The sequence below is a fragment of the Epinephelus fuscoguttatus genome, linkage group LG22 (assembly GCF_011397635.1).
Source record: "Epinephelus fuscoguttatus linkage group LG22, E.fuscoguttatus.final_Chr_v1".
In the NCBI taxonomy this organism is placed as follows: domain Eukaryota; kingdom Metazoa; phylum Chordata; class Actinopteri; order Perciformes; family Serranidae; genus Epinephelus; species Epinephelus fuscoguttatus.
The window spans coordinates 32,995,192-33,023,150 of NC_064773.1; the positions used below are offsets into that span (position 1 = coordinate 32,995,192).

Genomic DNA, 27,959 nt, shown 5'->3' on the forward strand with positions numbered 1-27,959 from the left:
AACCACTGCACCTTTTTCAACATTATCCTAAAGGGTAACTCCTGCAACTACACTGTAAGCACACAGTAACTCCATAAGTGTACAGATAATGTAACCATATCCTTTACGAGCTGAACTTCAGGCCATAAACAGCGCATCAGAGGTGACAGTGTTATAAGTCCTAATGCTCTGATGATGACCTTAGGTGTATTGCAGCAGCAGTGTGAGTATCCCTCTGTAGAAATGACAAAAAAACATTGCATCCATGTTTCTTGAAATGTTTTATAAGGTATTATTATATTTAAAGATGCTTTACAGGAGTTTATTATAACATGTATTACACTCATTCCCTCCTGTCCATACTCAACACAGGTTTGTCCACACTATATAATATCATGCATGAAGGGTGGGCACAGTCTTTGGGTTCCAGTAGAACTTCAGTCATGATATCAGTTAACATACCTGCAGATAGAAAACACAACTGAACCACACATTTATCTGTGTGGTCTGTAACCGAAGCATTTCCATTCCATTGTGCTGATAGTTCTAGAAGTTGAATGCAGCTTCCACTGTTATCTGGACTTCAGCATCCGTGCTCTGGAACGATGCGACACTTGAGGATCTTCAGGTAGTTCTGGACCTTGTTGGAGTCTCGGCGAAAACAGTAGAGGAGGTCGTAGTCTTTCATCAGGCGCCACTCAGCACTGTCAGGTGGCAACAAATCCTCAGGAGAAGCCAGGCTGCTGACAGTGTTACTTGTTAACCCCAACAGCTGCATCTGGAGAGGAGAGGGCATACATATCAGCTAGGCATAATTACAAGATATGATGTGTCTGTTATCTCGCCCTCCCTCATTGTTGTAAATGAGGGAGGGCGAAATAATAGAAACATCTGTCAGGATAATGATTCACTCTTGATTTCTTAATAGAGATTTTTTTTAAATCCTGATTTTGATTCGAAACATCAAGATGGTTATGAACATTTGATCCCATTAGTGTGTAATTCTCTCTACACAATAGGGCAGAAGGAAAGAAAAGAAAGACAAAGAAATAAAGAGAAAAAAAGGAAAGAAAGAAAGAATAAAAGAAAGGATGAAAAATAAATATAAAAAAGAGGAAGAAAAAGAGAAAGAAATGAGGGGAAGAATAAAAGAAAGATAACTAGAATGTAGGAGAAGGAAAAAAGAATGACAAAGAAAGAGTGGGAAAAAAAATATAGGCTATAGGAAAGAATGGGGATGAAATAAAAAGACAACAGAATAAAGGAAAAAGATAAAAAAGAATCATAAATGAAAGGAAAAAAGGAAAAGGAAAGAAAATGAATAGAAATAAAAAAGAGAGAAAGAAAAACAGAAAAGAATAAAATAATGAACAAGGAAATAAAAATAGCAAGGAAGAAAAAAGAAACAGAAAAAGACATAAGGAACAATAAGAGAAAAACAAGGAAAAAACAAAAAAGAATAGACAGAAAATAGAAACAAAGAAAGAAAAATAAAGAAGAAACAAAAACACAAACAAAAAAAGAATAATAGAAAGAAAGACAAAGAAAGAAAGAAAGACAAAGGAGAGAAAAATACAGAAAAAAGAAAGAACGAAGAAAGAGAGTCAGACAGAGTTGCAGCAGGCAGGTTGGTGAGAGCGTGGTCCCTTCCTGTCTCTCTGGACTGTGTCTGAATGTTTGCACTGAGTCTGAACATTAGGTCATCTGAGGGTGGACAGTGCCGTTTGGGTTTTGTTGTGTGACGTCAGGACTTTGTCATCTGTGTCAGTGAAATTACACAGCCTGACTCGAAACTCCATCCCTGCGAGCTATATTACACAGCAGATGAGCATCTACTCTTCCACGCATACTGTCACTCCTGTATAACCATGATATGTAGAGGCTCTTGGAATGAGCTCTACACTCAAAGCACATCCTTTAACTATTCATGTTAACCACCTCCCACACATTTTCACATTGGCATTCAAATAAGATGTGCATTACCTTCTCAGCCACTTTCTCTACACCTTTGCGTAGCTCGTGCACCATGTCGCTCATCTCCAGAGCTTTATTGGAGCTGAAGTTGTTGAAGTCGTGGTGAGCCATGCTCTGATGGAAATGCCAGAGAGGATCCCTCCAGGCCACCAGGAGCTTCAGAATCACCTCCATCAGCTCCTCTCTCTACAGCGACAGGACAGGAGGAACCATACACATTAAAGAGTTAGTTCAAAGTCATCCTTTAAGATTCAGTAAGTAGGATGAAATTTGTTTCATTAGTAATCATTGGAAGTTTGGGATGATGCCAAATAAACGTAAAGTGATGTAAGGGTTTAAGTGTGGAGCATATTGCTGCCACACCAGAAAAAAAAGAGATCAATAATCAGTTATGACCGGAAACTTTTCTTGTAAAAAAATAAATAAATAAGAAACCCTTCTTGTTATAACAATATACATTTATCTTGTTATAACTTAAAACGTTTCATGTTATAACTTGAAACATTTCACATTACAACTTCATAACTTGATAACAATTGCCTCTCCACGTGAACAGAAATCGTTCACAAGTTCAGTTCAAAAAAATGCTCTGCATGTGACATGCTCTTGACATGTTCTGTGGCAACAATACGCTTCTGTAATTAAGTGAGGGGAAAGCAAACTGTAAACATAATGTGGACACCACAAGTCAATAACAGAAAACAGCTTTATAAAGGTTCATTCACCGCCATTCTCTGAGCGTTCTCCTTGCCATTTGGGGTGAGGATGGTGGAAGTGTGACAGTTGCGACTGACCCGGCCGATTTGATTCTTACTGGGCAGGAAGTACTGCTCCTGACAGGACAAACAGAAAATGCTGGAATGAAATGTCAGAGGTCAGGTGTCATTTAAATGTCAACTGTAGCTGGAGTAAAGAAGTGATGAATGAAATAGTTGAATGGCCTGCGATTGCACATTATCATAAATGGATAATGATATATTTATCTGTGTGTGTGTGTGTGTGTGTGTGTGTGTGTGTGTGTGTGTGCGTGCGCGCGCACATTTTCAATTAATGGTCAGTTATTGTGTCTCCCCTATTTATATCAATGACAGTAGGCTGAATAATAAAATCTGGCAGTATAACACAATAGTTTAACATCAGCACAAACTACATCCTCCAAAATGATCATACAGTTGAATCAACACCTCTTGTAAACAGCTTGAACACAAACTGAACATTAGAACCTTTAAGAAGGAGGATTTATTAAAGGGCTATTGCGCTAGACTGCATTAGTTTTAGTGAGGTGCTATCTGGTGTGTTGCTGTCTGGTGCAACAGCCCTTTAATAAATCCTCCTTCATGAAGGTTCTAATGTTCAGTTTGTATTAAATCTGATCAGCATATCTATATCTATACCTATATCTATATCTACACACACACACACACACACACACAGATATATATGTATAATTAACAAACACATTTTAACTGAAAAATTGTATGTATTGATCAAAGCATCGTCAGACATATTGCAATGGGAGACTTACAAACTCGGAGTGAAGGTCATTTGAAATGCCATGCATCCTGCCTGAGTGTTGGATGACCCGGTCAAACAGGTTCGCCAGGGAGAGGACATGGCACCCAGCCTGGGCATTGGCACAGAGGGGTGCTGCACCCACGCTGGTCAGTCTGGTCAGACAGACCAACACCACCCACACAAAAGACACTAAGGAGAAAGACCAAGCACAGAACAGAGATATTAAATAAAACAAAACATCAAATACAATGATCCAAAACACAGAACAAGTCTCCTGAAGCATGTTCTTAAGAGCGAGATAAGGTCATGTCATCCTGTTTTGAAAAAGTGTGTATGTCTGTGTTTTGAGATTCTTTAAAGTGTTTTTTTTCTCAGGATGTTTGAGGATGCATAATTAAGAACAGAAATAAGGGGAAAGAAATATTTAGTGGTGGGTTGGGGAAATGGAAGAGAATGCAATGACAGACATGCAGTCAGTGACAGTTCTTTCCTCATGCAAAGTTCTATTCCTCCAGTACTTACCTGATCTGATGTTTCCAGCCATCCTGCAGGGTTATGAGGAGCTCCTGTCTCAGAGTAGAGGGTGCAGACACTTTCCTTCTCAGAGACCCCCACAGCTTCATATGAGGGTCCCTCGCTGACCATTTCCCTTTTACACATTCACATCAGAGAGAGAGAGACAGAGAGAGAGAGAAGGAGAGAGAGAGAAAGGTGGGGGGTTGCCTCGTCATGCAGTTTGTGTGTGTGTGTGTGTGTGTGTGTGTGTGTGTGTGTGTGTGTGAGTGAATGAGACCATCACAACGAAGTAACCTAAGGCCTAAGGTAGTCTGCGAGAGTGACGACATCATTAACTTAAGACGTCATTCCGCCAAAGCGTCATTGGAATGTCCGTCCGACACGTGTGACGTTGACACAATGGGTCCATTCAGCAGGCTTCTCCTGTACCTGTCATTACTGTCTGTGTGCCCTCCAGCAGAGCACAGATAAACAAAAAAGGTCACTCAGAGCACTGCAGGCACTAATAGGAAGAGAAGAGTGAATGAGCTTTAAAGGAGCTCAGAATGACACCAGAGGGCAGCAGTCAATGAATGTCACGTTGTCTAGAAAGCCACTTGAATGACGTCAAGTAATGAAGCTTGGATCAGTTCATCTCAGCTGTAGGCAGTTGACTCATCTTTACCTGTTGGTCAGGCATCATCAGTTAGCTAATAGAAACATCTCAGGAAATGAGAAATGGTTGTGATTCCTGAGGACAATGTTTGTGATTGAAAGACTTGTTTTACTGTCAAAATTTGATCCATTTAGTCTGAAAACATTTGGGAAATCTAGAAGGGCCACAAGATTGAATCATTTAATCGCCATTCAAGATAGCAGAGGGCTAAACTGGAAGTAGCTGGTTTGGCCGGCAAAATTTAGTGTGCTTGCTGTATGGACCCAATGATTCGGAAGATCTGGATAATATCTCTGAGCAGCTTTTTCAGGAACAAACTGGGCCACAGCTCTAATGCCGTATCCATTTTTATGCCTCCGTGTCAGCTATCGCAATGGCAATCATGTTTTTGGGCTGTCCGTCCATATGTCTGTACGAACGTACATATGAAAGCATGTCCCATGCTTATGAACGCGATATCTCAAGAACGCGTCAAGGGAATTTCTTCAAATTTGACACAAATGTCCACTTGGACTCAAGAATAAACTGATTTGATTTTGGTGATCAAAAGTCAAGAAAGCTGTGATCTTGTCTGTCTCATTCTCATCAACACGATATTTCAAGAACGCCTCCAGGGACTTTCTTCAAATTTGTCACATACGTTAAGCCCAGTGAGCAGTCATGCCTTTTTAACAGGAAAGCTGCAATAAGAAAAGACAAGAGAGAAACCAACAGCAGGAAAAACTAGAATGCACAGGGGCCCAGCGTAACTACCTTACACCACTGGAGCTTGCTGTATATAAAAACACATACTGACAACCTAAATTGATAAGACAGATTGTTGTTCCGTTAAGACAACCGAGGAGCCATTTGTTTCTCATTTATGTATATTTGTAACAATCTACGGTGCCCTTAAGGAGAGTGTCATTGACTACAACTTATAAGCCATCGGGCCAATCACTGGCTACCGATTGACTATAAACCAGGAAATGTGAGAGATGCGCACTGTTCCAACACAGGCCCTCACTGACTATCGAGGTCATAGCAGAAACATTGGCAGTTTCTATTGGCTCAAGTTAGGTGTCAATGAAAAGGTCAGAAGTTTGCTACCATTTTTATATTCAAGGAGACAGCTGTTGATGTGCAAACAGAAGAATTTATCGATAGTATGTGGTGAAATATGAATATTTGAAATGATGCAATGATAGTTTATGGATATCTGTGGACGTAATAATATGTTTGGACTAAATATTTCCCAGGATTTTTATTGTCTGGACCTTTGGGAGTGTATGGAGACTGCATGATCAGCATTTCTGTTTGCATAATATCAGTCTGTGGATTAAAAATCAGGCTTCATAGGTGAGTAATGTCCCTTTGTTTATTTGTCTGAGCAAGCCTGCTGTGGTGGTTGTATCTTAAATTGTCCCACATCAATCGAAATGTAGCTTTCAAATGATAGGTCGTATGAGTAAACCACTTAAACAACAGCAAATACAGTAGTTGTTTAGACATTATAATCGTTACAAAGTCCCGCAGGCTGTCAGATTTCTTAAACATTTTTTCTTGTCTGACAGCTGCTGGCATATTTATGCTGTGAAATGTTTGTCAAAGCTGCAGATTATCTGTTTGATATACCTTTTCGCAATACTGAAGAGAATATTGTTCACTCATCCTCCGACTTTCAGATTTTAATTTTATAAACTGAGTTTTTTTGACTCATCTACATGTGTGAAATCAGATGTTTTTCATATTACCTGCACATTCTTCATAGTCAATGAAATGGAAATATAAATTGTGTGCACATGTTGCAAAAAGTAGCAAAGCCCTAGTGGTAAACTGTTCAGATCATGTCCTCCATTATAGTCAAGGCTTCCTTATATAGTGAAGTTGCGTCAGCTGGTAAAGGAGCTCTCAGGTCACAGTGGTCATCCTGTTGAGTCTTCCTGTGGAGACTGTCTCAATGCTGCTGGTTGCAGTGTTAGTTGTCTTTGGGCTTTTCCAGCAATAACTGACAGGAAGCAGCACGTGAGGCTGGAGAAACATGTCTCTGACTCACAGACCATCAGCACTGGTTCCCTTCAAAGCTGGGTCCTTTCCCCTGTGCTCTTCACCTTGTACACCAACAGCTGCCCTTCCTCTCACCAGTCCATTGAGCTTCTGAAGTTTGTGGATGAACATTTCCCTCATACTTTTTACTGTACAGTTGTGCACATTTCTTGGTCATTTTTTTGCACATTAGTTATAATTACAGTACTTTTTAAAATTATTTTTATTGCAAATGATTCTGTTCATGATTACTGACTTTTGCACTAAGGCAAGTTGCTTCTGGCTCCGATTCAGGTTGCTCAATTTTGGTTGGTTGGTTTTAGATCCAAAAATACAATTAAAAAAAAATTGATTAACAACATTTAGGACAGGAGAGACAGGGTAGCCCTGATGTTTCTATTTGAAACTTTTCAGTTTGAATTTTTCATATCCATCCTGTAGGGATCATGAATGTGTTTGCCACAATTGCAACAATTTATCTAATTGAATAGTTTTCAAGATATTTCCCTCGGGCAAAGTACTGGACAGATGCCATTCATAGAGACTTACCAATTATCCCATTGTGTGTGATCATTCTCCTGTTAAGAAAATGCACAGCTTATGTTATTGTCTTAAAATGCATAGAAGAAGAATTTTGATGTAATGTATTGGACCGCACACTAGAGAGAAATATGAAAAAAAAAAATTGTTTGGTCTATTGTCATTCATTAATTCATTCATTTTCTGGAACTGCTTATCCTGTGATCCACAGGGGTGCTGGAGCCTATCCCAGCTGACATTACATCAAGTAATTCCAATGTAAATTAAATCAAATAAAACTCAGATGAACAGACTATGAGAATTTATTTGGCTTACAGAATTTACATAATTTGCTTAGATATAGTTTATGTAATTACTGCTGATAAGTTCTATGTATTTCAAATATGTAGATTTACTGAATGTGTGTTACTCAGTCAATAGAGCTTTGTAAAGGTTTGTTTCTTAAAAACTGGATAATACTTATGTAGACTGACATTTTTTTCTTGGTATTAGAAACATATTAAAATATTGTGTGGATATTTACACACACCCTATGGGGTGGGTAAAGATGTGACTTTATATATTTTATACAATGAGAGTATCTTGTCATAAAAAAATTAGAATAACAATACTTCTGCCATAAAGACAAACTGAGCAGGTTTATTTGGGGTAGTGACAGCAACATGCTGCCGTAGGCGCACATGCACGTTTCACTCACTGAAAGTTTCGGTGATGACAAGAGGTTGGAGCTCCACGTGCCTCTGCTGCACGTTAACACACACACACACACACACACACACACACACACACATACACGCACAGACAGTGTTGTTGGGCAGATGCTTTCATCTTGTCATATTCAGACTGACCTGCAGAGTAACAGGGTGACTGTTACAGCCATACATGCCCACAGGCCAGCACCCTCACAGGCTCTGGCCTTTCACTCCATTTTTACAAGAAGTTCTCCTGTGATGGCTGACCGGCGACTGAGGCTACCACATTGAAATATAGTTTTGTTCCTATGCAGTAATTATAATATATATAAATCCCTCCCAACATCCCCCCAATATTCAAATAAAAGGAGAAAAAAAAGTCTACAAAATATTATTATAACTGCCAGAATTATTATTTATTGTTGTAATATTATGATGCATTGCAGTTCTGTGTGTGCTTTGTCCAAGTGGTGTACCCTCAGCAGAAGCCATTGCTTGACTGCTGAGGGTAGACAACCATTGTCAGACACTGTGCTCAGTTTCATTACTTTCATGTATTGAAAGGTGGAAAACTAGAATGTAGGCTAATATGACTGTTGTGTATCACTGCTGATTGTTACAGTTTTAAAAAGTCATAAAAAACTCATAGTGTTCACTTTTTCTGTGCAGCCCTTAATCATACGCTGGTTCCTTAAAATGGCAGTCATCAAAAGTTTGAGAACACCCGATCTAAGATTCAGCCCTAAAATGGTCCATTAAGCCAGGGACAGGGGTTGTAAATTAGCTATGGCTCAAAACCTGTATGCATTGCATCTACTTTTAATTTCACATATGAAGCAATGCTTTGTGCATTTGTCCTTATCAAATTAACAAGTAAATATATAATTCTTTAACAACAATGATAATCATAAGTAGTAGTAGTCGTAGGTGTTGTAGTAATAGCAGCAGTGAAGTAGTGAGTAGCAGTGACACCTAACAGGAGAAGTTGTTATGGAAAATGAATTAATGTTTTATATTTTTGTCTTGTTAGATTCTGTATGAAACCCCAAACTAAGTTAAAAGATAGTATCATTTATATTTAATATATATATATATATATATATATATATATATATATATATATATTGTATGTGTGTGTGTGTGTGTGTGTGTGTGTGTGTGTACATTCTAACAGGATAAGCGTTCATGTTAAATTTAATGAATGTTTTATATTCTTGTCTTGTTAAAAAAAATAACATGAAAATAATATATGAGAGAGAGAGAGAGAGAGAGAGAGAGAGAATGGATCTGTTGACGTGTAGTTTGTGACGTACAGCTAGTCTCTCCGGTGTCGACGTGCTCAATGTGGGCTTGTTTTAGTTTTCGGCGTGCCCCGCAGAGGAGGCGTAAGGGAACATACAGAGTACGGTGCGACTGACCGGTCACGTATGACCAAAACAAGCGCCTCCCTCCTGTACGATCCCAGCAAGTTTGTTGACGGCTGTAGAAAGCAAAGATGGCGGCGCCCACAACAGTGCAGCAAACGATGAGCAAACGGACAGACAATATTTTAAACCCCGTTTACACAAGCAGCCAAGACAGCGAGTGTTTCTCAGCAGACTCGGACTATTTAGTGGAGTTCCTGGAGAAGGAGGTCGGCAGCGACCTGAAGTCTCTGAAGAAAGTCGGCGAGATGCTGGACAGACTGAGAGAAGAGAACACCGTGCTGGAGGAACAGGTGAAGGGACAGTTCACTTGTTTATAGGGAGCAGTAAAAGTACTTAACTTTAGCTCGCAACTGACCACATCACCTGTGTAACCTGTGTCCGTTACTGCATGAGATGTAAACAGTGACTGCCATTTGTGTCATTCAGGTTGTGACTGTATCCAGTTCAGTTCCTCCTAAAGTTTCTGCAGCTCTGTCTGCTGCTGAGGAGGCAACATGTTCCTTGCAGGAGCTGCTGCAGAGAGAGAGACTCATCTCCAACAAGCTGCACCAGGTACACATTGCACCAAGACAGCAGTCTGTCATCACCCACTGATAATGAACTTTCTATCAGTCTGTTACAAATGTCATCATCTTCCTCTGACTACTGTCAAAGGTTGTGTTTAAGTCTCTTATTGATTGCTATTTGGAATATCTTGTGTCTCGAGCTGGATACTGTCGCAAATACTGGGGTCAGTACTATATTTGCAGTTCACTGATAATACCCAAGCACAAATATCTGTAACTGAAATCACTAATTTATTCAGTGAGCCAGGTTTTCCTATATAATCATTTTCTCCCAGTTGGGAGAAACAGCTGTACAATAGTGGAACTTGAGTGACCCTCAAAATATGAGTTAGACAAAACATTAGCACAGTATCCACTGTGTTGGAACATCCATTACAAGGTCTCTACAAAAGTTTTTCATAATACAGTCAAATAAATAAAAACCTAAATTTTAAAAAGTGTTTTAAAGCAAAAAAAAAAAATCTGACCAAAGTAAGAGATTAAGAACCTAATTAAATATGAAATGAGATTCAATATGCAACCAGCATATCTACTGTTACAAAGCTGGCAACAGCAAACATGCTTCATTACATAGATGCATGGAAGCCCCTGTTAAGTAGAGGTGGTAGGGCCTTTTGCATATCTGCCCAGGGGCCCATTGTGTTTGCATGCTCTGCTGCAAACTCTGCTGCAGTCTATGGTATAAGCAGTTGTTTGTCTTCATTAATGATTTCATTTTCCAGCACCTACAGGGGGCCCAGCCTTGGATGGATAGTCTTGGCCAGACGCTTAGCCAAGTTGACACTATAGAGAGACACGTGAAATACCTACGCTGCCTTCAGCATATAGAGGAACTCAGGTACTGTAAACAAGGCCAAGGAGATAAAGACAGGAGAGTAACATGACAGATTTGTGAACATAAATAGACAATGTAATATAATGAATACAGAATTTTGAAAGAAAAGCACAAGCTGACTTGTTGCATAGTTGAGTTCTAAGAAGTTCCACGTAATAGCATGTGTTCCATGCAGGGATGGGCACAGGTAGTCATATCTGCAATTACTCTAATACTGAGGTCATGCGATAATAGCCATGTATTGTGTGTGCAGTGCTGCGGTCCAACAGTGTCTGATGACCAGCAGTGTCTGGGAGGCCATACAGGCAGTAGACAGCATGGCTGCACTGGATGCTGGACTCAGCCAGTCTGGATGTTCTCACCTCCAGGACTTCCTCCGAGAAACACTACACTTCTGGCATAAGATCATCAAAGACAGACTGGCCAGGTAAAGCCCCACCAAACACTCCCACCTCCACCTGGACCTGGCTTTGTGTGTAAATCTGTCGCAGGTCAGAAATGCATCATCATTCTGTGCTCAGTATATGAGCTCTGTCCTTATCTTCTATTCTTTCCTAGTGATTTTGAGAAAGTGTTGACTCAGCTTCACTGGCCGATCATCTCGCCTCCTACTCAGTCACTGACGCCCACGGCCAATGGTCAGGAGATTAACAGCCAGCTGGAGTTGCTCGTCACGCAGCTGCTTGCCCTGCAGACCTCGTATCCTTCACTTTGGTCTTCCATGTATTTATTTTATATGATAAAATTCACTACAATCCCCATCTCTGATTAGTTAAATAATAATATGCAACTCAATGTACTGGCTTATATGCTTTGGAAGATGTAACATGGGTCTAGAGAGATGTCAGTGTATGCTGATAAATTCCCTACTTTAGATCAAAATATTGACATTGGGTGGATTTCCGTGAAATTAATTATCCTGATGACTCCTACTGATGCTGACAATCCCGTGACTTTTCACCAGGAGCCACCAGCGGGTCAAAGTTTTCAGTTATCCAATGTAATATCTTCACATTCACCTGATGGTTTACCATAAAACGTGGTACAGACATCCATGGTTTCCAGATAGAGGGCCCTATTTAAGTGATCTATAGAGCATGGCTTAAAGTGCATTGCACAATTTCATTCAAGGTGTGTCCGACTCCACTTTGCTCATTACAACGACATATAACATAACGACATACAACGACACATAATCTGAGCACAAACTATGTGCAAGGGGCAGAGGGGTTGTATTTAGTGCCTTAATAATTTATACTTTGTACTGCAACTGGTGCACTGCTATTTATATGATGGATTGGTCAAACTGGATACGCGAGCGGTTTTCTGCTAAGAGTAATGCAGTAAGAGCAGTATGTCACTGCAGTAAATATTGTGGGACATTTAAGCAGCACAACTAAAAACTGTACTTTTAAACTTGACAGGGGAAACAGAACTTAACTTTAGCTTCTGCAATGCTCAATGAAGTTACGCTGCTCCTTGTGTATAAATGTGCACAGCGTCTCACTGAATGGGGAGTCAGACAGCAGCTCTGCACTGCTCTCTGCTACGTTCACATTTTACAGCATGTCATTAATATCTTTCTCATTAATGATGTATTATTTTACACACCTGCAACCCCCACCTGTGTCCCTGTGTGTGTGTCACAAACATAAACATATAAAATGTATTATTATTATTATTATTATTATTATTAATAAACAGAGTGTACACAGGTGGGCATCCCGCTTTACTATCTGAACAATGCGCCCTTTAAATAGCAGGAAAATACTGCACCATTCTGACCAGGTATTTGATGGTCAACAGTGCAATTGCTTTCTGCTGCCTCAAAATAGCAATGTCCCTGACCACACCTCAGTCAAAGACCTACATGCCTATGGGTGCACAGATGGGCAGGGTTGCTTACACTGCAAAGGCGCTGGCTGTGAAAATGACAACTGTGTTGATCCAACACAAGCACTGGGTGATAAAACGACTATGCATGATTTATCGATATATTTTCAAGCAAGATATAGATTTAGACAATACCGTATAATCGATATAGGGTCAAGTTGCGTTACATAAAGCTGTTCTTGGAAAAAAACATGCCAGTGTGCATCTCTCCTCTCTCACTCTCACTCTCTGCACAGCTCCGCCCCTACTCACTGACTCACTCACATATTCTCCAGCAACATTAAGAGAGACACAGTGCTGCTACTTTGTTTAATCTGTCTGTTCATTAGTCTACAGTATGACATCAGTCTATATGTTGCTCATGCTACGCTAAATCAGTCTGTGAGATGAATGAAATGACAACAGTAGCACACGTGCAGTACAGTGCTGCGCTGCATGTGTGGAGGATAGAGCTGCTTGATTCTGTCAGGTGAGTGTTTGTTTGCTAGTTTGTGTAGTTGTAGTCTAATGTGTGACATTGAAACAGTGGCTGTATGCAGGCAATAGATGTGTTTCAAAAAATACAGAGACTACACAGATGTTTCATATACAACATGTATATAAAGCAGACAAAGTGTCTTTCGCACTTTCCCTCCCTCGGCCTCTCTGTTGATGCTATGTGCATTAATAAGATTAATAGCCTAAATCCATAAAAATATTTCAATCATTTTCCAGCACTAGATTCATTTGAAAGGCCATGGAAAATAACTTTTTAACCCTGTGAATCCCGAATTCATGCATGTATTGTACTTCACAAATGAGGCTACCACATCACCAGTAAGTAAAGCGTTTTGGATAAAAAACAATATGAATACAACCTTTGTATTTAAAAATTTGCCTTGATGTTCTTGATGAAGATTTGCTGCAAAAAAGAGCTGAATACATATTGCTCTTAAATCATCTGTGTGTTTGTGAACACACTAATGACACTAATGTCGTGGGCGACATTAACTGACATGAAACAGGACTGAGGATGACGGGCTTTCAGAACACTGCAGCTGCTCCAGTGTTTGGTTTCTTTAACTTCTCCTTGCAGTGATGACCTCATATCCCAAAGGGCTTCGGCCTCTTCTCAAGGCGTGCCCTCTGCCCAGCCTGCTTCTTCAGCCATGCCTCCATCCAAAGCTGCCCCTCTCTGTCTGCCCATCCAGATCATGCTGCAGCCACTCAGCAAGAGGTTCAGATACCACTTCTACGGGAACAGACAGACCAACTCCCTCAGCAAGGTCTCACACACAGAACACACATCACATAAACACACAGTCAAACTCAGTAATGTCAGACTTACATTTTATACACACCACTGAAACCAAATGCAAAAACTTTAGTTAATGTGTATAATCCTAGCAAGGTTAGACACATAGACATGTCAACAATACTCATAATCCTGATAAGGAAATGCTCAAGGGGTACTTTGGATCTTTTGGAGTGGGGTTGTATGAGGTACTTATTTATAGTCAGTGTATTACATACAGTAGATGGCAACTGGCACGTCTCCAGTTTGGAGAAGCAGATGGGACTCGAGAGTACTGCCGCAGAAGCTGAGCAATAAACTGCTGTGGATGGAGTCAGCAACAAAACATATGTTAGCTACTTAAAAAAAAAAAAATCCTACCCCAAAAAATCTGTCGGACAGCCCTTTTCAACAGGGAAGATGTTAACGGCTTCAGTTCCCCATCTTGTCAAAGCCACCAGACTTAATTGAGAAAAACAGTGATTTAAGCTCCCAGAGCCAAGAAGCTGCTGGTCTACCGCTGCCTCGATCACTTAGTTTGATTGTGTATTGTGTGACTTTGGTGAATTTGAACTAATCACCTTAAACGCCAAAAGTCACACATAACACAAAATAACTGATCGAGGCAGCAGTAAACCAGCAGGTTTAGTGTTCAGCGATGTTAAATTCCTGATTTTCTCAATGCAGACTGGCTTTCAAGAGAGCGATATAACAGCTTCAGTTCCCTTTAGAAATCGCTGTTTGATGGTGAGGCAAAGCAATGAAAATATTCTAAATATAGTATACGCTTAAAGTGATAATGATTTTTAGGTGATTAAAATTTGTTTTGTTGCTAACACCTCCACAGCAGTACATTGCTTAGCTTCAGTGTCCCCTAACCACCCCTGGTACTCTGCTGGAGTACCAGGGGCACAGAGTATTTTGGAGAGTGCTAGGGGCATGAAATATCGGTTGGGGTACCATGGACACAAACTGAGAGTGGGTACGCAGGACCGGCTGGTGCGCCAGGTTCCAGGGGGTGCTCCAGGCTGGAAGATTGGGGCCAGAGCCCTGGAGAACTGGAGGGTTTGGGGTTGGAGCCTCGGAAGGGAGGGTAGGGTTAGGATCAGGGCCCTGGAAAGGGGAAGGTTAGGTGGGGCCAGGCCAGGGATGGAAGGCGGCCTCCAGGACTTTGGCCTGATAGAAGGCTCCCCAAGGGGCCAGGGTAGAACCTGGAGGGTCGACTCTGGGACTGGAGCTGAGTTGGGGGCTTGGGAAAGGCGCCTGTGGGGCCTGGAGGGCGGCCTTAAGCAGTTTGGTCCAAAAAAGGGCTGCCTGGGGCCAGCTAGACACCTCAGGGGATTTTGGACAGGGCCTGGAGGGGAGCATTCAGGAATGGAGACCCAAAGAAGGTTTCCTGTGATCTTGGGACTCCTCAAGGGGCCAGGAGGCTTGACTCTGGGACTGGAGTGGAAATGGGGGGCTTGAGAAACCGGCATGTGGTGACTTGGAGGGCGGCCTCCAGGTGTGGAGCCCCAAAGGGGGCTGCCTGGGGCCGGCTGGGCTCCCCAATGGGCCAGGGTCGAGCCTGGTGGCTTAACTGGATCAGAGAGAGATTCTGAACCCCCTACAGAAATAACAGTGGAAAAAAAGTCTTTGGCAAAGCTTAACAATATCTCAAACTCCTGTCTGTGCATCTTTCAGCCGGAGTGGTACCTCACACAGGTTCTGATGTGGATGGGTAACAGCTCAGCTTTCATGGAGGAAAAGATCCAACCTATCCTAGACCGAGCTGGGGCCACCATCAGTGCCATGGTAAACTGGTCCATACTTTAATGCTTCAATCTCCTCTGGTTGAGTGAAGTCCAAACAGGTATTTTGATGTTGTTGTCTGTGCAGGTGGAGCTGTGTCGAGGCCTACTGACTCTGGTCCAGGAGAAGGTGGCCAGTGACGCTTCCCGGCTGCTGTACGACGATGCCCTCTTCTGTCACTTGGTGGAGGAGGTGCTGCAGTTTGAGAAGGAGCTGCGAAGCAACCACTCATACCCAGCAGTGCTGCCTGGTCTGCTTCACCTCCTGCTGGAAGACGCAATCCTTCAGAAGTGGCTCACTGTGGAAAAGAAGAGTAAGTACCAGGGTACCTAGCTGCACAGTTTAATGTGCAGAACTCTTATCTCACTCCTGCTTTTGCAGCAGTGTGATTGGCCTAAATTTAGAGCGCTGTTTAACCCCTTCCCAACAAGCTAGCATGACATGGTTGGTACCAATGGATTCCTTAGGTCCTCCAGTTTCATATGATAATAGGTATCTCGCTACACAGAAAAATATCAAGGGTTAGCATGATGCTAAAAATATCACAAACACTTTACATACCTTTTGCTTACACACTACTGTTACTGGTGTTATTTTACTTTTGTATTCATGTAAGTTTCTTTTTTAATTTCAATATCTGTGCATCTCACAGCACTGACAGACTGTATTGTACATCTGCATTCATTTCATTTTCAGGTAAATGGTTGTTACATCAACAAAAGTATACTTGATAGAGTAAGAGATGATAGCCAGTCCAACTGTAGCTTGCTAACTTGCTGATATGCACAAAACTCAAAATGTATAAAAAAAAAATAAAAGATCACCATGTCAACAGTGGAACAGAAATGGAGATTATTGTACAGTCAGCAATATCTAATCCCAAACAAACCTAATACTAGTCACATGTTCAGACATGCAGTCTGCACGGCCTCTGTAAGAACAGTGAAGGAGCATCCTAACCCTTCGTTCCTCTGCATACAGTGGCAGTGGAAAAGATGGATGCCATGCTGTCGGCTGAGGGAGCCTGGAGCTCTCAGTACAAAGATATCAGTGACATGGACGAGCTGAAGGCTCCAGATTGTGCTGAGACTTTCATGACTCTTCTACAGGTCATCACTGGTAAGACTACATATTATTTAAGTCACTGTCGGTATACTTTCTTATTTGGTAATGCATTAAATATCTACATGTAAAACAGCAGGTGCGTAAGCTTTAAGTGGCATTGTATTTGAAAACTGAAGGACTGACCCATACAGAAATTTAATTTATACATTTTTTCTACAACTGCATTAATTTCTACACTCTTACAAACTGTCATTTGTCCAGCAGTGTTTAAGGGGTGATTTATGAGCACACACTTACTGATCATCATTTGAAAAGCTCAATATCTCTCTATTTATGCTCTCAAAAACTTTGACACTACAAATAACTAATGAGACAACTAGGATTTGTACCCAGGTTCATCATAAACTCTGACATATTGATCTCCCTGTAATGAAGCAGAAAAATAACTTAATTAAAGCCTGAATTCTTTATTAATCTGCAACATGTTAGTCTGGAGGTTTAAACTCGTGTCCTCTCACAGAGTTGGTGATTAAAACTAAACTTTTATGTCAGTCAGAGTTCAGACTTTTTACTTACAGCACAGCTACGCTCACAGATAACTGAGCCTCCTGCTGTATACTGCACTAGGAGGTCAGAGACATAGCTGGGAGAGAGACCATAAAGAGCCTTAATAGTAATCAGTAAAACTTTAAAATCTATTCTAAAACATACTGGGAGCCAGTGTAAAGAGGCTAAAACTGGACTGATGTGATCATGTCTCTTGGTTCTGGTTAAAAGCCTGGCAGCTAAATAATAGATTTTTGATTCAGACAAGAAGAGAGGCTGTTGCAGTAGTCCAGGTGTGAAGAGATGAAGGTGTGTATAATTGTCTCTGTGCCAAGTTAGAAGGGGAAATAAGTACAAGGAGAATATGGGGCATCGGTAGCGTAGTGGAAAGTGCCGGCGCCCCATGTACAGAGTACAAGGAGAATATAATTGGTATATAAAAAATATATGCAATTTTTATCAAAAGACTGAGACTAAATGAAAATCAGGTGCCAAAAAACACCTTAGTGTCTCTCTGATAGGAAAAGATACGCTGTTTGCAAAAATATTATATAGGATAGCATTAGGTGGTACTAATAGACTCAGTATTTTAAGCATTTGCTGATCTGAATCCTTAAAGGCACCATGTGGAGTGATCTTGTGAGCAGATACACCTATTGTAGCTGTATAAATATATATACATTTATACACATATACATATTTTGAAACCTATATTATTTATGTTCATGTTGCCAGCTAGCGGTCGATTAGTTAAAGCAGCAGCATTACTCCATAGCTTCACCAGTAATTTCACAGGGACACCTTTAAAGCATGATAGATGTAACAAAATATTCTAAGTAAAAGTCTTGTGTTTCTTGTCATCCTGCTGCACTCAGAGCGGTACCGGGCCCTGCCCTGTCCTCCTGCACAACTCAAATTTCTGGACCTACAGAGAGAGCTGGTGGATGACTTCCGCATACGACTCACCCAGGTACTAATGCCAGAAAGACTGTGGTATTAATGAAGGAAAGACAGTTAGAGTGGACCTCTAATCAATGATTTTTTTTAACCAAACCATGACATTAGAATCATTTAAGTGGGTTGTGTATTAAAGACAGGTAGGCTTAACAATCTTTTTAAAACTCTTTGAAGAATCTTTTATGTTATGTCATGGTTATTATGTTGCACTGTTGTCCGTTGTCCTACTGCCTTTTTTTGTTTTTCAACTGTTTGAGCAGCAGTTTATGGGCTGAAATCAGTTAGAATACTTAAAGAGAGAAATGACTGATTCAGAGGTGGTTAATGTATTTTTTTGTTGCCCCAGGTGATGAAGGAGGAGTCTCGTTGCCCTCTGGGTGCTCGTTATTGTGCCATCCTTAATGCTGTTAACTACATTTCCACCATCCTGGGAGACTGGGGAGACAACGTGGTGAGTGGAGTTTACTGAATATTTTATTTCTACTTTTTTTGCCACAGCAGCAGCAGGATGTTGCCATGGATGGACAATTCTTAATTGTCACTCATGTATCAGTACCCCAAGCCCTATGTTTTTAGCTAATGTCAATGGGAAAAATCTTATCTAAACAAAGTCAGTACTGTCCAAGGGTCTCTGTTATAAGCATTAGGTATACATAGTGGGGTTCGTAATAATCTGCTCAAAATCCTGATTCAAAAGGCATTTAATTAGGTTGTATATTGTGCAGTTGCTGTAGTTTATGAGAGCATCTCAATACTATAATATCTATCACTGAATTTAACCATTGTAAAAATCTACAACAGTCATTCCCTCACTGTTATACAAATAGTTACTCAAAACTGCGACAAAAATGTAAGAAAAGGTAAGAGAATAACTTAATATACTATATTTCTAGACCCTACAGTAAATATTGAAACAGTAATATAATTTAGAAGAAAATAAAAACAGAAATTTGTGTGACTATTTTGCATTACCATGAATACAAACTGACCTGGGCGAGGTGTGAACGTCATGCTGCTTAAGAGAGTTAGGGCACTGAACTGATGGGGGAATTTATGTCTCTGTGCTGGTGACAGCCGTGGAAGCATTACGTGTTTGGGTTGTCTGTCTGTCCGTGCCATTCTTGTGAATGCTAAATCTCAAGAAGGCCATGAGGGAATTTTTTAAAATTTGGCACAAACATCTACTCAAGAACTAGTCTCGCTCACCAGACCGGCTGCTCCGACTCTCACTTTAAGTTTGGAGGAAAAAACGCCCTGGCTTTTTTTATTTCTTTCAACCAATCACAATCGTTCTTGGCGGTGCCACATCAATGGTGCGCTTGAAAACTGCTACACAACTGGAGGTGGTAGGGTGGGACTTCAGTGGGTGGCTCGTTCCACCCAATGAGAGGCTGATCTATGCAGCGAACTTCCGCCCACTCAGACTACTCAAGAACTAATTAAAATATAGTGGTCAAAGGTCAGTGTGACCTCACTAAACATGTTTTTGGCCATAACTCAAGAATTATTATGCTAATCATGACAAAACTTTACACAAATGTCTAATAGTATAAGAAGATGAAGTGATGACATTTTAAATCTGAAAGGTCAAAGGTCAACTTCACTGTGACATCATAATGTTTTGCAAAAACACTTTTCTTGCTATTAAAACTATTTATTTAAAACACCATATCTCAGGAACAGAAGGGGAAACATTTGGTCACATAGTGAATTGGTGACAATATTCTGGGTGCCCATCTTTAAACTTTGCTATAGATCTTCTATGCTGCTGGGGGGAAGATGTGTGTGAAGCATCCATGTTCTCACAGACATGGATGTAAACTGTAAGTGCAACTTGATGGGTTCGCTGAGGCATACAACTGCAAGGCTTTAATTCTAGTTTTTAAATCAGTGCCAATGCCAAAATGAAACTTCTCAAATGTTAATGTTGTCTAAACACAAGCAGCTGCAGAGGACATTTGATTCAATAAAATAAAGTCTGAAATTTGTAGAATTTTGATTTGATTCATAAGTTTTCTAATCAAACAATACATGTTCTGTTCAGGACAAGAACTGTACTTTATGCTCTGTACCTTCACAAAAACAACTGTGAGAATAAGCTTTGCTGTGCTGCCCGAGAGCAGCCAGTAGAGGGTGACAGTCCTGTGTTTATTCTCTCTGCAGTTCTTCCTCCAGCTGCAGCAGGCAGCAGTGTCTCTCGGGGAGGATGGGGTACTGAAAGGCCTGGGGGTGATGGAGGTGGGTCGCCTGGCTTCTCTGGAGGGCTCTCTGTTTGAAGGTCTGTTGGCGTTGCTGGATCGACTGAAAGGTGACATGATGGGAAGACTGCTGGAATGGACAATGAGAGAAATCACAGAAAAGGCCAAACCATACAGCCAAGACAGGTGAGACATTAGTCTGTAAATGAGTAGCCTACCATATTAATGCTTCTTAACCATCAGTTTAGGACATATTCTAACTCTATCCTACAGTTGGGATTTTAGCAAAGACAGCCCTGCCATATACTGCTGCAGCTGGTTAGAGTTAGGACAGTACTTTATAATTGAAATTCTTGTACCTCTACGCAAGTGACAGCATTGGTTAGAGGCATCATACTCGGGTTGCCCGCCCCATCCCGAATGCGATATCTCAAGAACGCATTTAGTGAATTTCTTCATCATTGGCACCAATGCCCATTTTGGCCTCAACTCAAGAGTTCATATGTTAATAATGAGAAAATTTCACACAAATGTTCATCATCTGACATTCTGCTCCCGTCATAATACCTACTTTGTCCATTGGATTTAAACTGATGTGGTTTTGGGGCACTTGAATGTTTACAGTCCTTTTAGTTTAAATCTGCTAACAGTTCAGTTTTTCAGGTGTATACAGCATTCCTGACAGGTTATATGATGGTGTTGGTCAGTCTGTCTGCTTTGCATCACATTTTGCTGCAATAAAAATGATAAAAGTCAGATGAACAGACTGAAAACTTATGAGGTATACCTGATGTTGACAAAGTTTTCCTCAGGGGAAATACATTGCAGTTGGAAAAAAGGTAATAAATTGTAATACATGGCAGTACATGTTATCACAATACAGCATATCACAGTATCACAATAATATCAAATTTTGGGTCCTCTGGCGATTCCCACCACTACTGTACAGTAGGGACTCAGACAGGATCCATGTTATGTGCCAGTCCTAAGAGTGGATGAGTATGTATTACCTGTTTTCACAATCTGGGGCTTGCTTGTCAAAAATCAACCAGCCAGTAGCAGATGGAGTTGCCAGAACCAAAACCTCAGAGATTAAACACCAGTTTATACATACCAAATGTTTCATGCTAAGAACAGAATATTATGCTGGGTACTGTGTCAAGACTAAAGACCTCTGAATTCAACAACTTGGCCACAATGTAAGCTCATTGTCACTTTGCACAACATGAAACTTAAATTCTGTTTGTCTTTCTGAGTTTCATTTTAGAAAACTAGAGTGACTAAGTTGTTGCCCTGTGTTTGACCAATTCATTAAGATGTGCATTAGGTGGTTGAATAGGTTTGCACTTTTGTCTTTGCAGCCTTGTGGCCTCAATCTTTACTGTCTTTATCACTATATGTTACTGCTTCTGAATGTTGTCCTGATGCTTACCTTCGCCCATGTAAAGCACTTGAATTGCATCTGTATTTGAAATGTGCTGTATAGACTGAGCCTCTTTGCCTTGCCTTTACACAAAGCCGTGGTTAGCTTAGTGATGACTTGATTCAAATGAAGCATTTCCAAGTGGCAGAAGTTACATAACAGTTTTTGGAAGTCGGCTCAGTCCCAGATGCTGACTAAGTAAAAACAGGGCAGCCTGCAGGAGGAGACAGGTTGCTGTTTACAATGCAGAAAGATCAGTCTAATGGAGCAGTAAGAGGTGGAGGAGATCTAAAATAGTTAGGAAAGACATTCTGAACTTTGGAAATCATTGCCTATGCCTTTTTCATTGTTCAGCTTTTGTCTCCTGCATTGTTCTGAAGATAGATTCATTTCTCCTTACAGTTTTTGTTTTGCTGATTTTACTGAACAGGCACTGACTTATTGCCTTTACATTGTCTTTTCTTCAGGTGGCTGTCGCTACCACCCCAGCAAGACCAGTCCACCATGACCCTGTCCAGTTCAGCATGTCCCATGATGCTTTGTGTGAGGGACAGGTTGTTGAACTTTCATCAGGTCCTGAGTTTGTCTCTGTTCCAGCTGGCCTGGCAGGGCCTGGCGGAGAGACTCGACCATGTTCTCTACCAAGATGTAAGAGATTAACATGCTATAAAAACCCACTGCACTGTTTGTGTTCCATGACTGTTTGTGACAGAGCATATTAAGAACAAACATTCAAACACCCAAACATTCTACAGTGGCACGCATAAGTTTATAGAGACATTGAAATTACAATCTAGATTTTGGTTCCTAAATGTTGGTCAGTCAGTGAGGTTTGGCTGCTTGTCTGACTAATTTGACTTGTCAGTGTTGGAGGGAAAATGTGGGTAGAGGTGATGGTACCTTGTCAGTATCTCAAGATCCCACTGAATGACCCCTCAAAACGACAGTACTTTTATTAGAGTTGGTTAGAAGCTCTTATTGTGACTTTTTAATGTTTTTGGCTGACTTATTTTAAAATGAGACTCCTGCAAAGGTATTCTACAACTTCAGACTGTATAAAATAACGGACATAGCCACCATGACGTCACCCATTAGTTTGTGGACTCCTCTATTGAAGTGCTGAGTTAGCATTTTGGCCGTCCCCATTCTTGGATTTTTTCAGTCAGAAGTGGCCAAGAGGGTGGAGCCAACCCTAACGCTTGCTGCTAGCTTGGTTTGCACAGTGCATTTACAGCAATGACTAACTGTGATAATGCTAATGCTATTTTTTTCCTAATGGAAAAACTGACTTCATATCATTAAGACAAAATGTACTTACTGGAAAAATGAACACCAGACTCCTAGGAGAGTGTTTTAGTAGAACCCAACACTGAACAGTACTTTCGAGGTGACCAAAACATTTCAATCAACTTTCATGAACTAGTGGGGCAGCATAGCTCACAAAATCAAGACAATTGTTCATTTTTGATAAAAGCACCAAATTTGGTACATATCTAGCTTAATATGTAGAAAATATCTGGATATCAGGGCATCGCACATTGGCATTCTGATGACCATGGCGGCAAAATCCAATATGGCCACCACCTGAAAACTGTTTCTGCCATAACTTTAGAACCAGATTTGCTACAAATGCAAGCTTGGTGTCTATTTTATGTTTTTTGACCACGAGTAATACATTGGAATGCTTATTGCTAAGTTGCATATTTCCAAAATGGTGGCAAACTAAAATATGGTTTTTTAACTTCATTGGCAAATTTGCTGTCTATTTCATATCTTTAAGCATTAGAAACAAATTGGAATACTCAGACTTATAATTTATTTTAAAATCATATTATATTTTATGACCACACACCCTGAAAAAGAGCCTGACATGTTAAAGAGATAGAACTGAAAATAAACTTAAATAGTGACAGCTACACCTGTACTCTGTGAACCTGAGGAACCATGATGTTGCAGCGATTTGTCAACAGATGACACCCACCTGTCCCTCAAAGCGGTTACGCTTTAAATTATACATAACTTTAAGCTTTAATAAAATGGAAGTGGGTGAGTTATATAAAAATTATTCCACTGTTCAGTTGTCATAGACGAGAATATTAGTTAGAGAGAGCAAAACCGTTTTTTTTTTTTTTTTTTTAACCAGGCTTTAAACATGTTTATTGATAAATTGACCTGCTCTTGTAGTCAGCCTCAAGAGGCCATTAGAGGAACTGCAGTTTTGGCACTTCCATGCTGGCTTTTTCCCAGTGGCTGCACCTTGGCTCCACCTGACTCACAGAACTTCACAGATGCCACCTTGTGGGGTGTTGGTGCACACAGCAACTACATCCAACATGATCCAAAGAGCCTTGTTGCCAGCAGCTGTAGCACATGTGCTGCAATCCACAATTATGGATTAAAACCTTACATAATTACATAAACCTAACATTACTGCATGAACTGACTATTCCCCACAATGATCCATAATGATCATGACTCATGAACAGTTTTTATAACAAATACACTTGATACACTTTTTTTTTTTCAAGACACCAGTTGCTTAGTGTGCCCCTGGATTGCCAGTGAAAACTTACAGTAAGCAATCACTTAAACAGGGGCAGGTAAGAAAAAAAACCCTACTTACCCAACTGGCCTACTTGTTCTGTGACAATGATTACAATTGAACAACTGACACTGTGGTTTCCTCACCATGCAGGTACAGTGACATAGGCTTAGTATGTCCATGTGTGTCTCTGTCAGGTGATCCTGTCGAATCATTTCAGTGAAGGTGGAGCAGCTCAGCTCCAGTTCGACATGACCAGAAACCTATTTCCTTTGTTCGGTCACTACTGCAAAAGACCTGAGAATTTCTTCAAGCAGTAAGTGTGTGTGTTTGTATGTGTGATCATAAGGTTGTTGTTCCCATGTGTACCTCTTCTCTCTGTTGAAGGGAGAAATTTGCTATGCGCTTCTTACATCTGACTTTAAAAAATGTATGTACCAGCTTTATTTTATGACATCACAACCTAGTGTGTTTGTCAGAAGAACCATAAGACAAATAGCTAAGATTGAAAAAATACAAACAAAACACAGTCAATGGAAAAACTGAATTAAAAATACTATTAAAGACTGAGAGCCTGCATTGTAATCTCTCTCTCTCTCTCTCTCTCTCTCTCTCTCTCTCTCGCCATAGTGTTAAGGAGGCATGTATCATCTTGTGTCTTAACGTGGGCTCTGCTATCCTGCTGAGGGATCTCCTTAAAGAGTCAGAGGACGAGACAAAAGACTGGACAGGTGTAGGAGATCCTCCACCAGAGTCTGCGCTCAATGAGTTAGGAGTTTACTGCTTGGCGCCCTGTGATGTGTTGATTCTCCTCAACCTCAGAGCCTCCTGGCCTGGACAGTAACGACACAACGGTGGCTAACGTTGTGCGTCAAAAATTCGCCCCTGTTTCAATGTACAACCCCACACTGGCAGTGGCTAGACACACATTTGCGTTCCTGGACACGCCACCCCACGGCACTACACAAAAATGTCCATACTCAGTCTCGCTGCCCCTGAAATTAGATGCACTTTCCCCCCACTCGCTATCTGCATGTACATACCAGCTCCCGTAGCAGGGCTCTTCTCCTCACCATGGATGCATAAAGAGAACTCTGTTGCGGTTGCTGTCTAGTGTGTGATGGAAAATAGATGGAGAGACTTGTTGTTGAGGTTGAGAAATATCCTGAGCTAAACGACCCACAATCCTGTCATTATAAAGACAATGACCAAAAAGATGTTGCCTGGCGAGTCACAGCTCGGGAGATTGGCTCTCCGGTTCAAGTTTAATTAGTGGCTGTCCACACATAATTTTAAGTTAATGCAAAGGTGGAGGAAGTGCAGATCTTTCAGTAAAAATATTAATAACTTTGTGTGGTCATCTGTTGATGAGCCGCAGCGCGACATGTCCGGTGTGTGCTAAGAGGGCACTTGACGCGTGTCACGAGATGTGCTACAGTGGCACCGGAGTGTTCTCAACTTAACAATCCTCCTGGCAGTGTTTGCTGGTGGGGAGTGTGCATCAGGTTGAACGCTTGGCAGCATATTTGTCAGTAGCTTTAATTGTCTTTGTGAACAAGCCAGGTAATATTTGTTGACTTTGGACTGTTCCAGTTATAATGTTGATACTATTGTCATTATATGAACTTATTATTGTGCACTATTTCTGGGGACCCACTTGCCTGTCACCACAGTTGGCTGAAGTATACCACAATAAAGCAGAAGTAACATATGTTATAATGGATTATGTAATAAACCCTGATAACCTGTAATGGTTTCAAAATACTGCTCCTGAGCGGACTCTTGTCATTTTTGCAGTGTTGTTGCATGTTTTTGGCCATAACTGAAGAATTCACATGATAATTATAACAAAATTTTGCACAAATGTCTAAAAAGATAAAATGATAAAGTGACAACATTTTATATCTGAAAAGTCAGAGGTGAGCTTCACTGTGACATCATAATGTTCTGCAAAAACTGTTATTAAACATCATAACTGAGGAACAGAAGGAGACATACTGAACTGGTGACGCTAGTCTTGAACTGCTGATTGTTTAGATCTTTTGTGCTGCAGAGTTGAAGATGTGTGTGAAACATCCATATTGTAGCTTCTTTGCAGCAACATCTATATTTGAAGTTTTGTCTACTGTCATGGCTACATGTGAGTCTGGACAGACATGGATGTAAACTGTAACTTGACTGGTTGATGGGGCATACAACCATGAAGTGGTGAATCAAGTTGACTTTAACAGTAGATTTATATATCATCACACCACATTGTTTAATTACTGGTTTAAAACAAGTCAAAATAAGTTCAATGGCAGAAGAACTTTGTATGTATCTTTACCCTATCTGTCAAAGTGAGGCTTTATTTTATTAGTTATGTTGTCAAACCTACAGCAGTTTAACTTGCTTGTTTCCTACTATGGGTTCTAAAGTAACTAATAACATCATAGCCAGCTCAGATACAGTCTCATGGAAAAGTTTGGGCATGCCTGGTCAAAATTTTGTTAACTGGCCATTATTAAGTAAGCAGAAGATGAACTGATCTCCAAAAGGCATGAAATTAAAGATAAAACTTCTGTTCAACATTTTAAGCAAGATCAGTGTATTATTTTTGTTGCTTGTTCACAGTCACCATTAAGAAAAACCAGGTGATGTAACTTATAAAGCTTTATAAATACTCTAACCCCTGAAACATTGTCCCAACAATTAGCAGCCATGGGCTCTGCTAAACAGCTGCCTCGCACTCTGACAACTAAAATAACTGATGCCCACAAAGCAGGAGAAGGCTATAAGAAGATAGCAAAGCGTTTTCAGGTCGCTGTTTCCTCAGTTCATAATGTAATAAGATGTATAATGTAATGTAATGTAATATAATAATGTAATAATTCATAAGAAATGGCAGTTGACAGGAGCTGTGGAGATCAAGTCAAGGTCTGGAAGACCAAAAAAAAACTTTCAGAGAGAGCTGCTTGTAGGATTGTTAGAAAGGCAAAACCAAACCCCTGTTGAACTGCAAAAGACCTGCAGGAAGATTTATCAGACTCTGCAGTAGTGGTGCACTGTTCTACTGTGACACCTGTACAAATATGACCTTCATGGAAGAGTCATCAGAAGAAAACCTGTCCTGTGTCTTCACTACAAAATTCAACATCAGAAGCTCGCAAAGGAACATCTAAACATGCCTGATGCTTTTTGGAAACAAGTCCTGATGAAGTTAAAATAGAACTTTTGGACGCAATGAGCAAAGATCACTCTGCTGATGGAAGGTGCAGACAGACTCTGGTCATCACTGCTGCATTTCTCCAGTGTTCCAAATATCTTAGTGTTGTGATTATTTTGTTTCTGGCGTGACAAAAAATGTGTGTGTATCCCTAATGACATCAACCACACATATTATCCCGGCACAATCTAATCTGTAGCATTTCATTTACTCACTGTCATCCAGCGTTGTGAGAATATTTCTCCGACCTCTTTGTGTTTCCACCATTTTCTCTTCTGCTTAATAAACTCTTCAGCCACTTAAAGGTCCTCCTCCCTACTCCTTACAGTTTTTCACCATAGG

The 27,959-nt window shown here is 40.6% G+C and overlaps 2 protein-coding genes across 2 annotated transcripts; one reads left to right on the forward strand and one right to left on the reverse strand.

The window, feature by feature from the left end:
• Nucleotides 1-335: 335 nt before the first annotated feature.
• prl2 (prolactin 2) lies at nt 336-12,943 on the reverse strand. The gene is made up of 5 exons (XM_049567131.1): nt 12,922-12,943; nt 3,479-3,657; nt 2,679-2,786; nt 1,963-2,139; nt 336-757 (listed from the first exon to the last, which is right to left on the reverse strand). The coding sequence occupies exons 1-5, from the start codon at nt 12,941-12,943 to the stop codon at nt 563-565; spliced, it is 681 nt and encodes a 226-aa protein (XP_049423088.1). The 3' UTR covers nt 336-562.
• Nucleotides 9,385-26,725, forward strand: rint1 (RAD50 interactor 1). Its single transcript, XM_049567076.1, has 15 exons — nt 9,385-9,613; nt 9,750-9,875; nt 10,612-10,727; nt 10,978-11,151; nt 11,283-11,423; nt 13,693-13,882; nt 15,574-15,684; nt 15,769-15,994; nt 16,663-16,800; nt 18,168-18,262; nt 18,596-18,700; nt 20,413-20,633; nt 22,338-22,518; nt 24,610-24,728; nt 25,043-26,725. The coding sequence occupies exons 1-15, from the start codon at nt 9,392-9,394 to the stop codon at nt 25,254-25,256; spliced, it is 2,379 nt and encodes a 792-aa protein (XP_049423033.1). The 5' UTR covers nt 9,385-9,391; the 3' UTR covers nt 25,257-26,725.
• Nucleotides 26,726-27,959: the final 1,234 nt, after the last annotated feature.

What these genes read in the sequence shown, in the direction of transcription:
- prl2 (XM_049567131.1), bottom strand. Translation starts at nt 12,943, where the DNA reads ATGAACAGACAGATTAAACAAA. An exon ending in GAACAGACAGATTAAACAAA is followed by an intron (nt 3,658 to 12,921) that starts GTAGCAGCACTG and finishes CTTTCTCCTTAG; the next exon opens with TGTCTTTTGTGTGGGTGGTG. An exon ending in AGAACGCTCAGAGAATGGCG is followed by an intron (nt 2,140 to 2,678) that starts GTGAATGAACCT and finishes CTGTCGCTGTAG; the next exon opens with AGAGAGGAGCTGATGGAGGT.
- rint1 (XM_049567076.1), top strand. Translation starts at nt 9,392, where the DNA reads ATGGCGGCGCCCACAACAGTGCAGCAAACGATGAGCAAACGGACAGAC. An exon ending in AGACCAACTCCCTCAGCAAG is followed by an intron (nt 13,883 to 15,573) that starts GTCTCACACACA and finishes TGCATCTTTCAG; the next exon opens with CCGGAGTGGTACCTCACACA. An exon ending in GCTCACTGTGGAAAAGAAGA is followed by an intron (nt 15,995 to 16,662) that starts GTAAGTACCAGG and finishes CTCTGCATACAG; the next exon opens with TGGCAGTGGAAAAGATGGAT.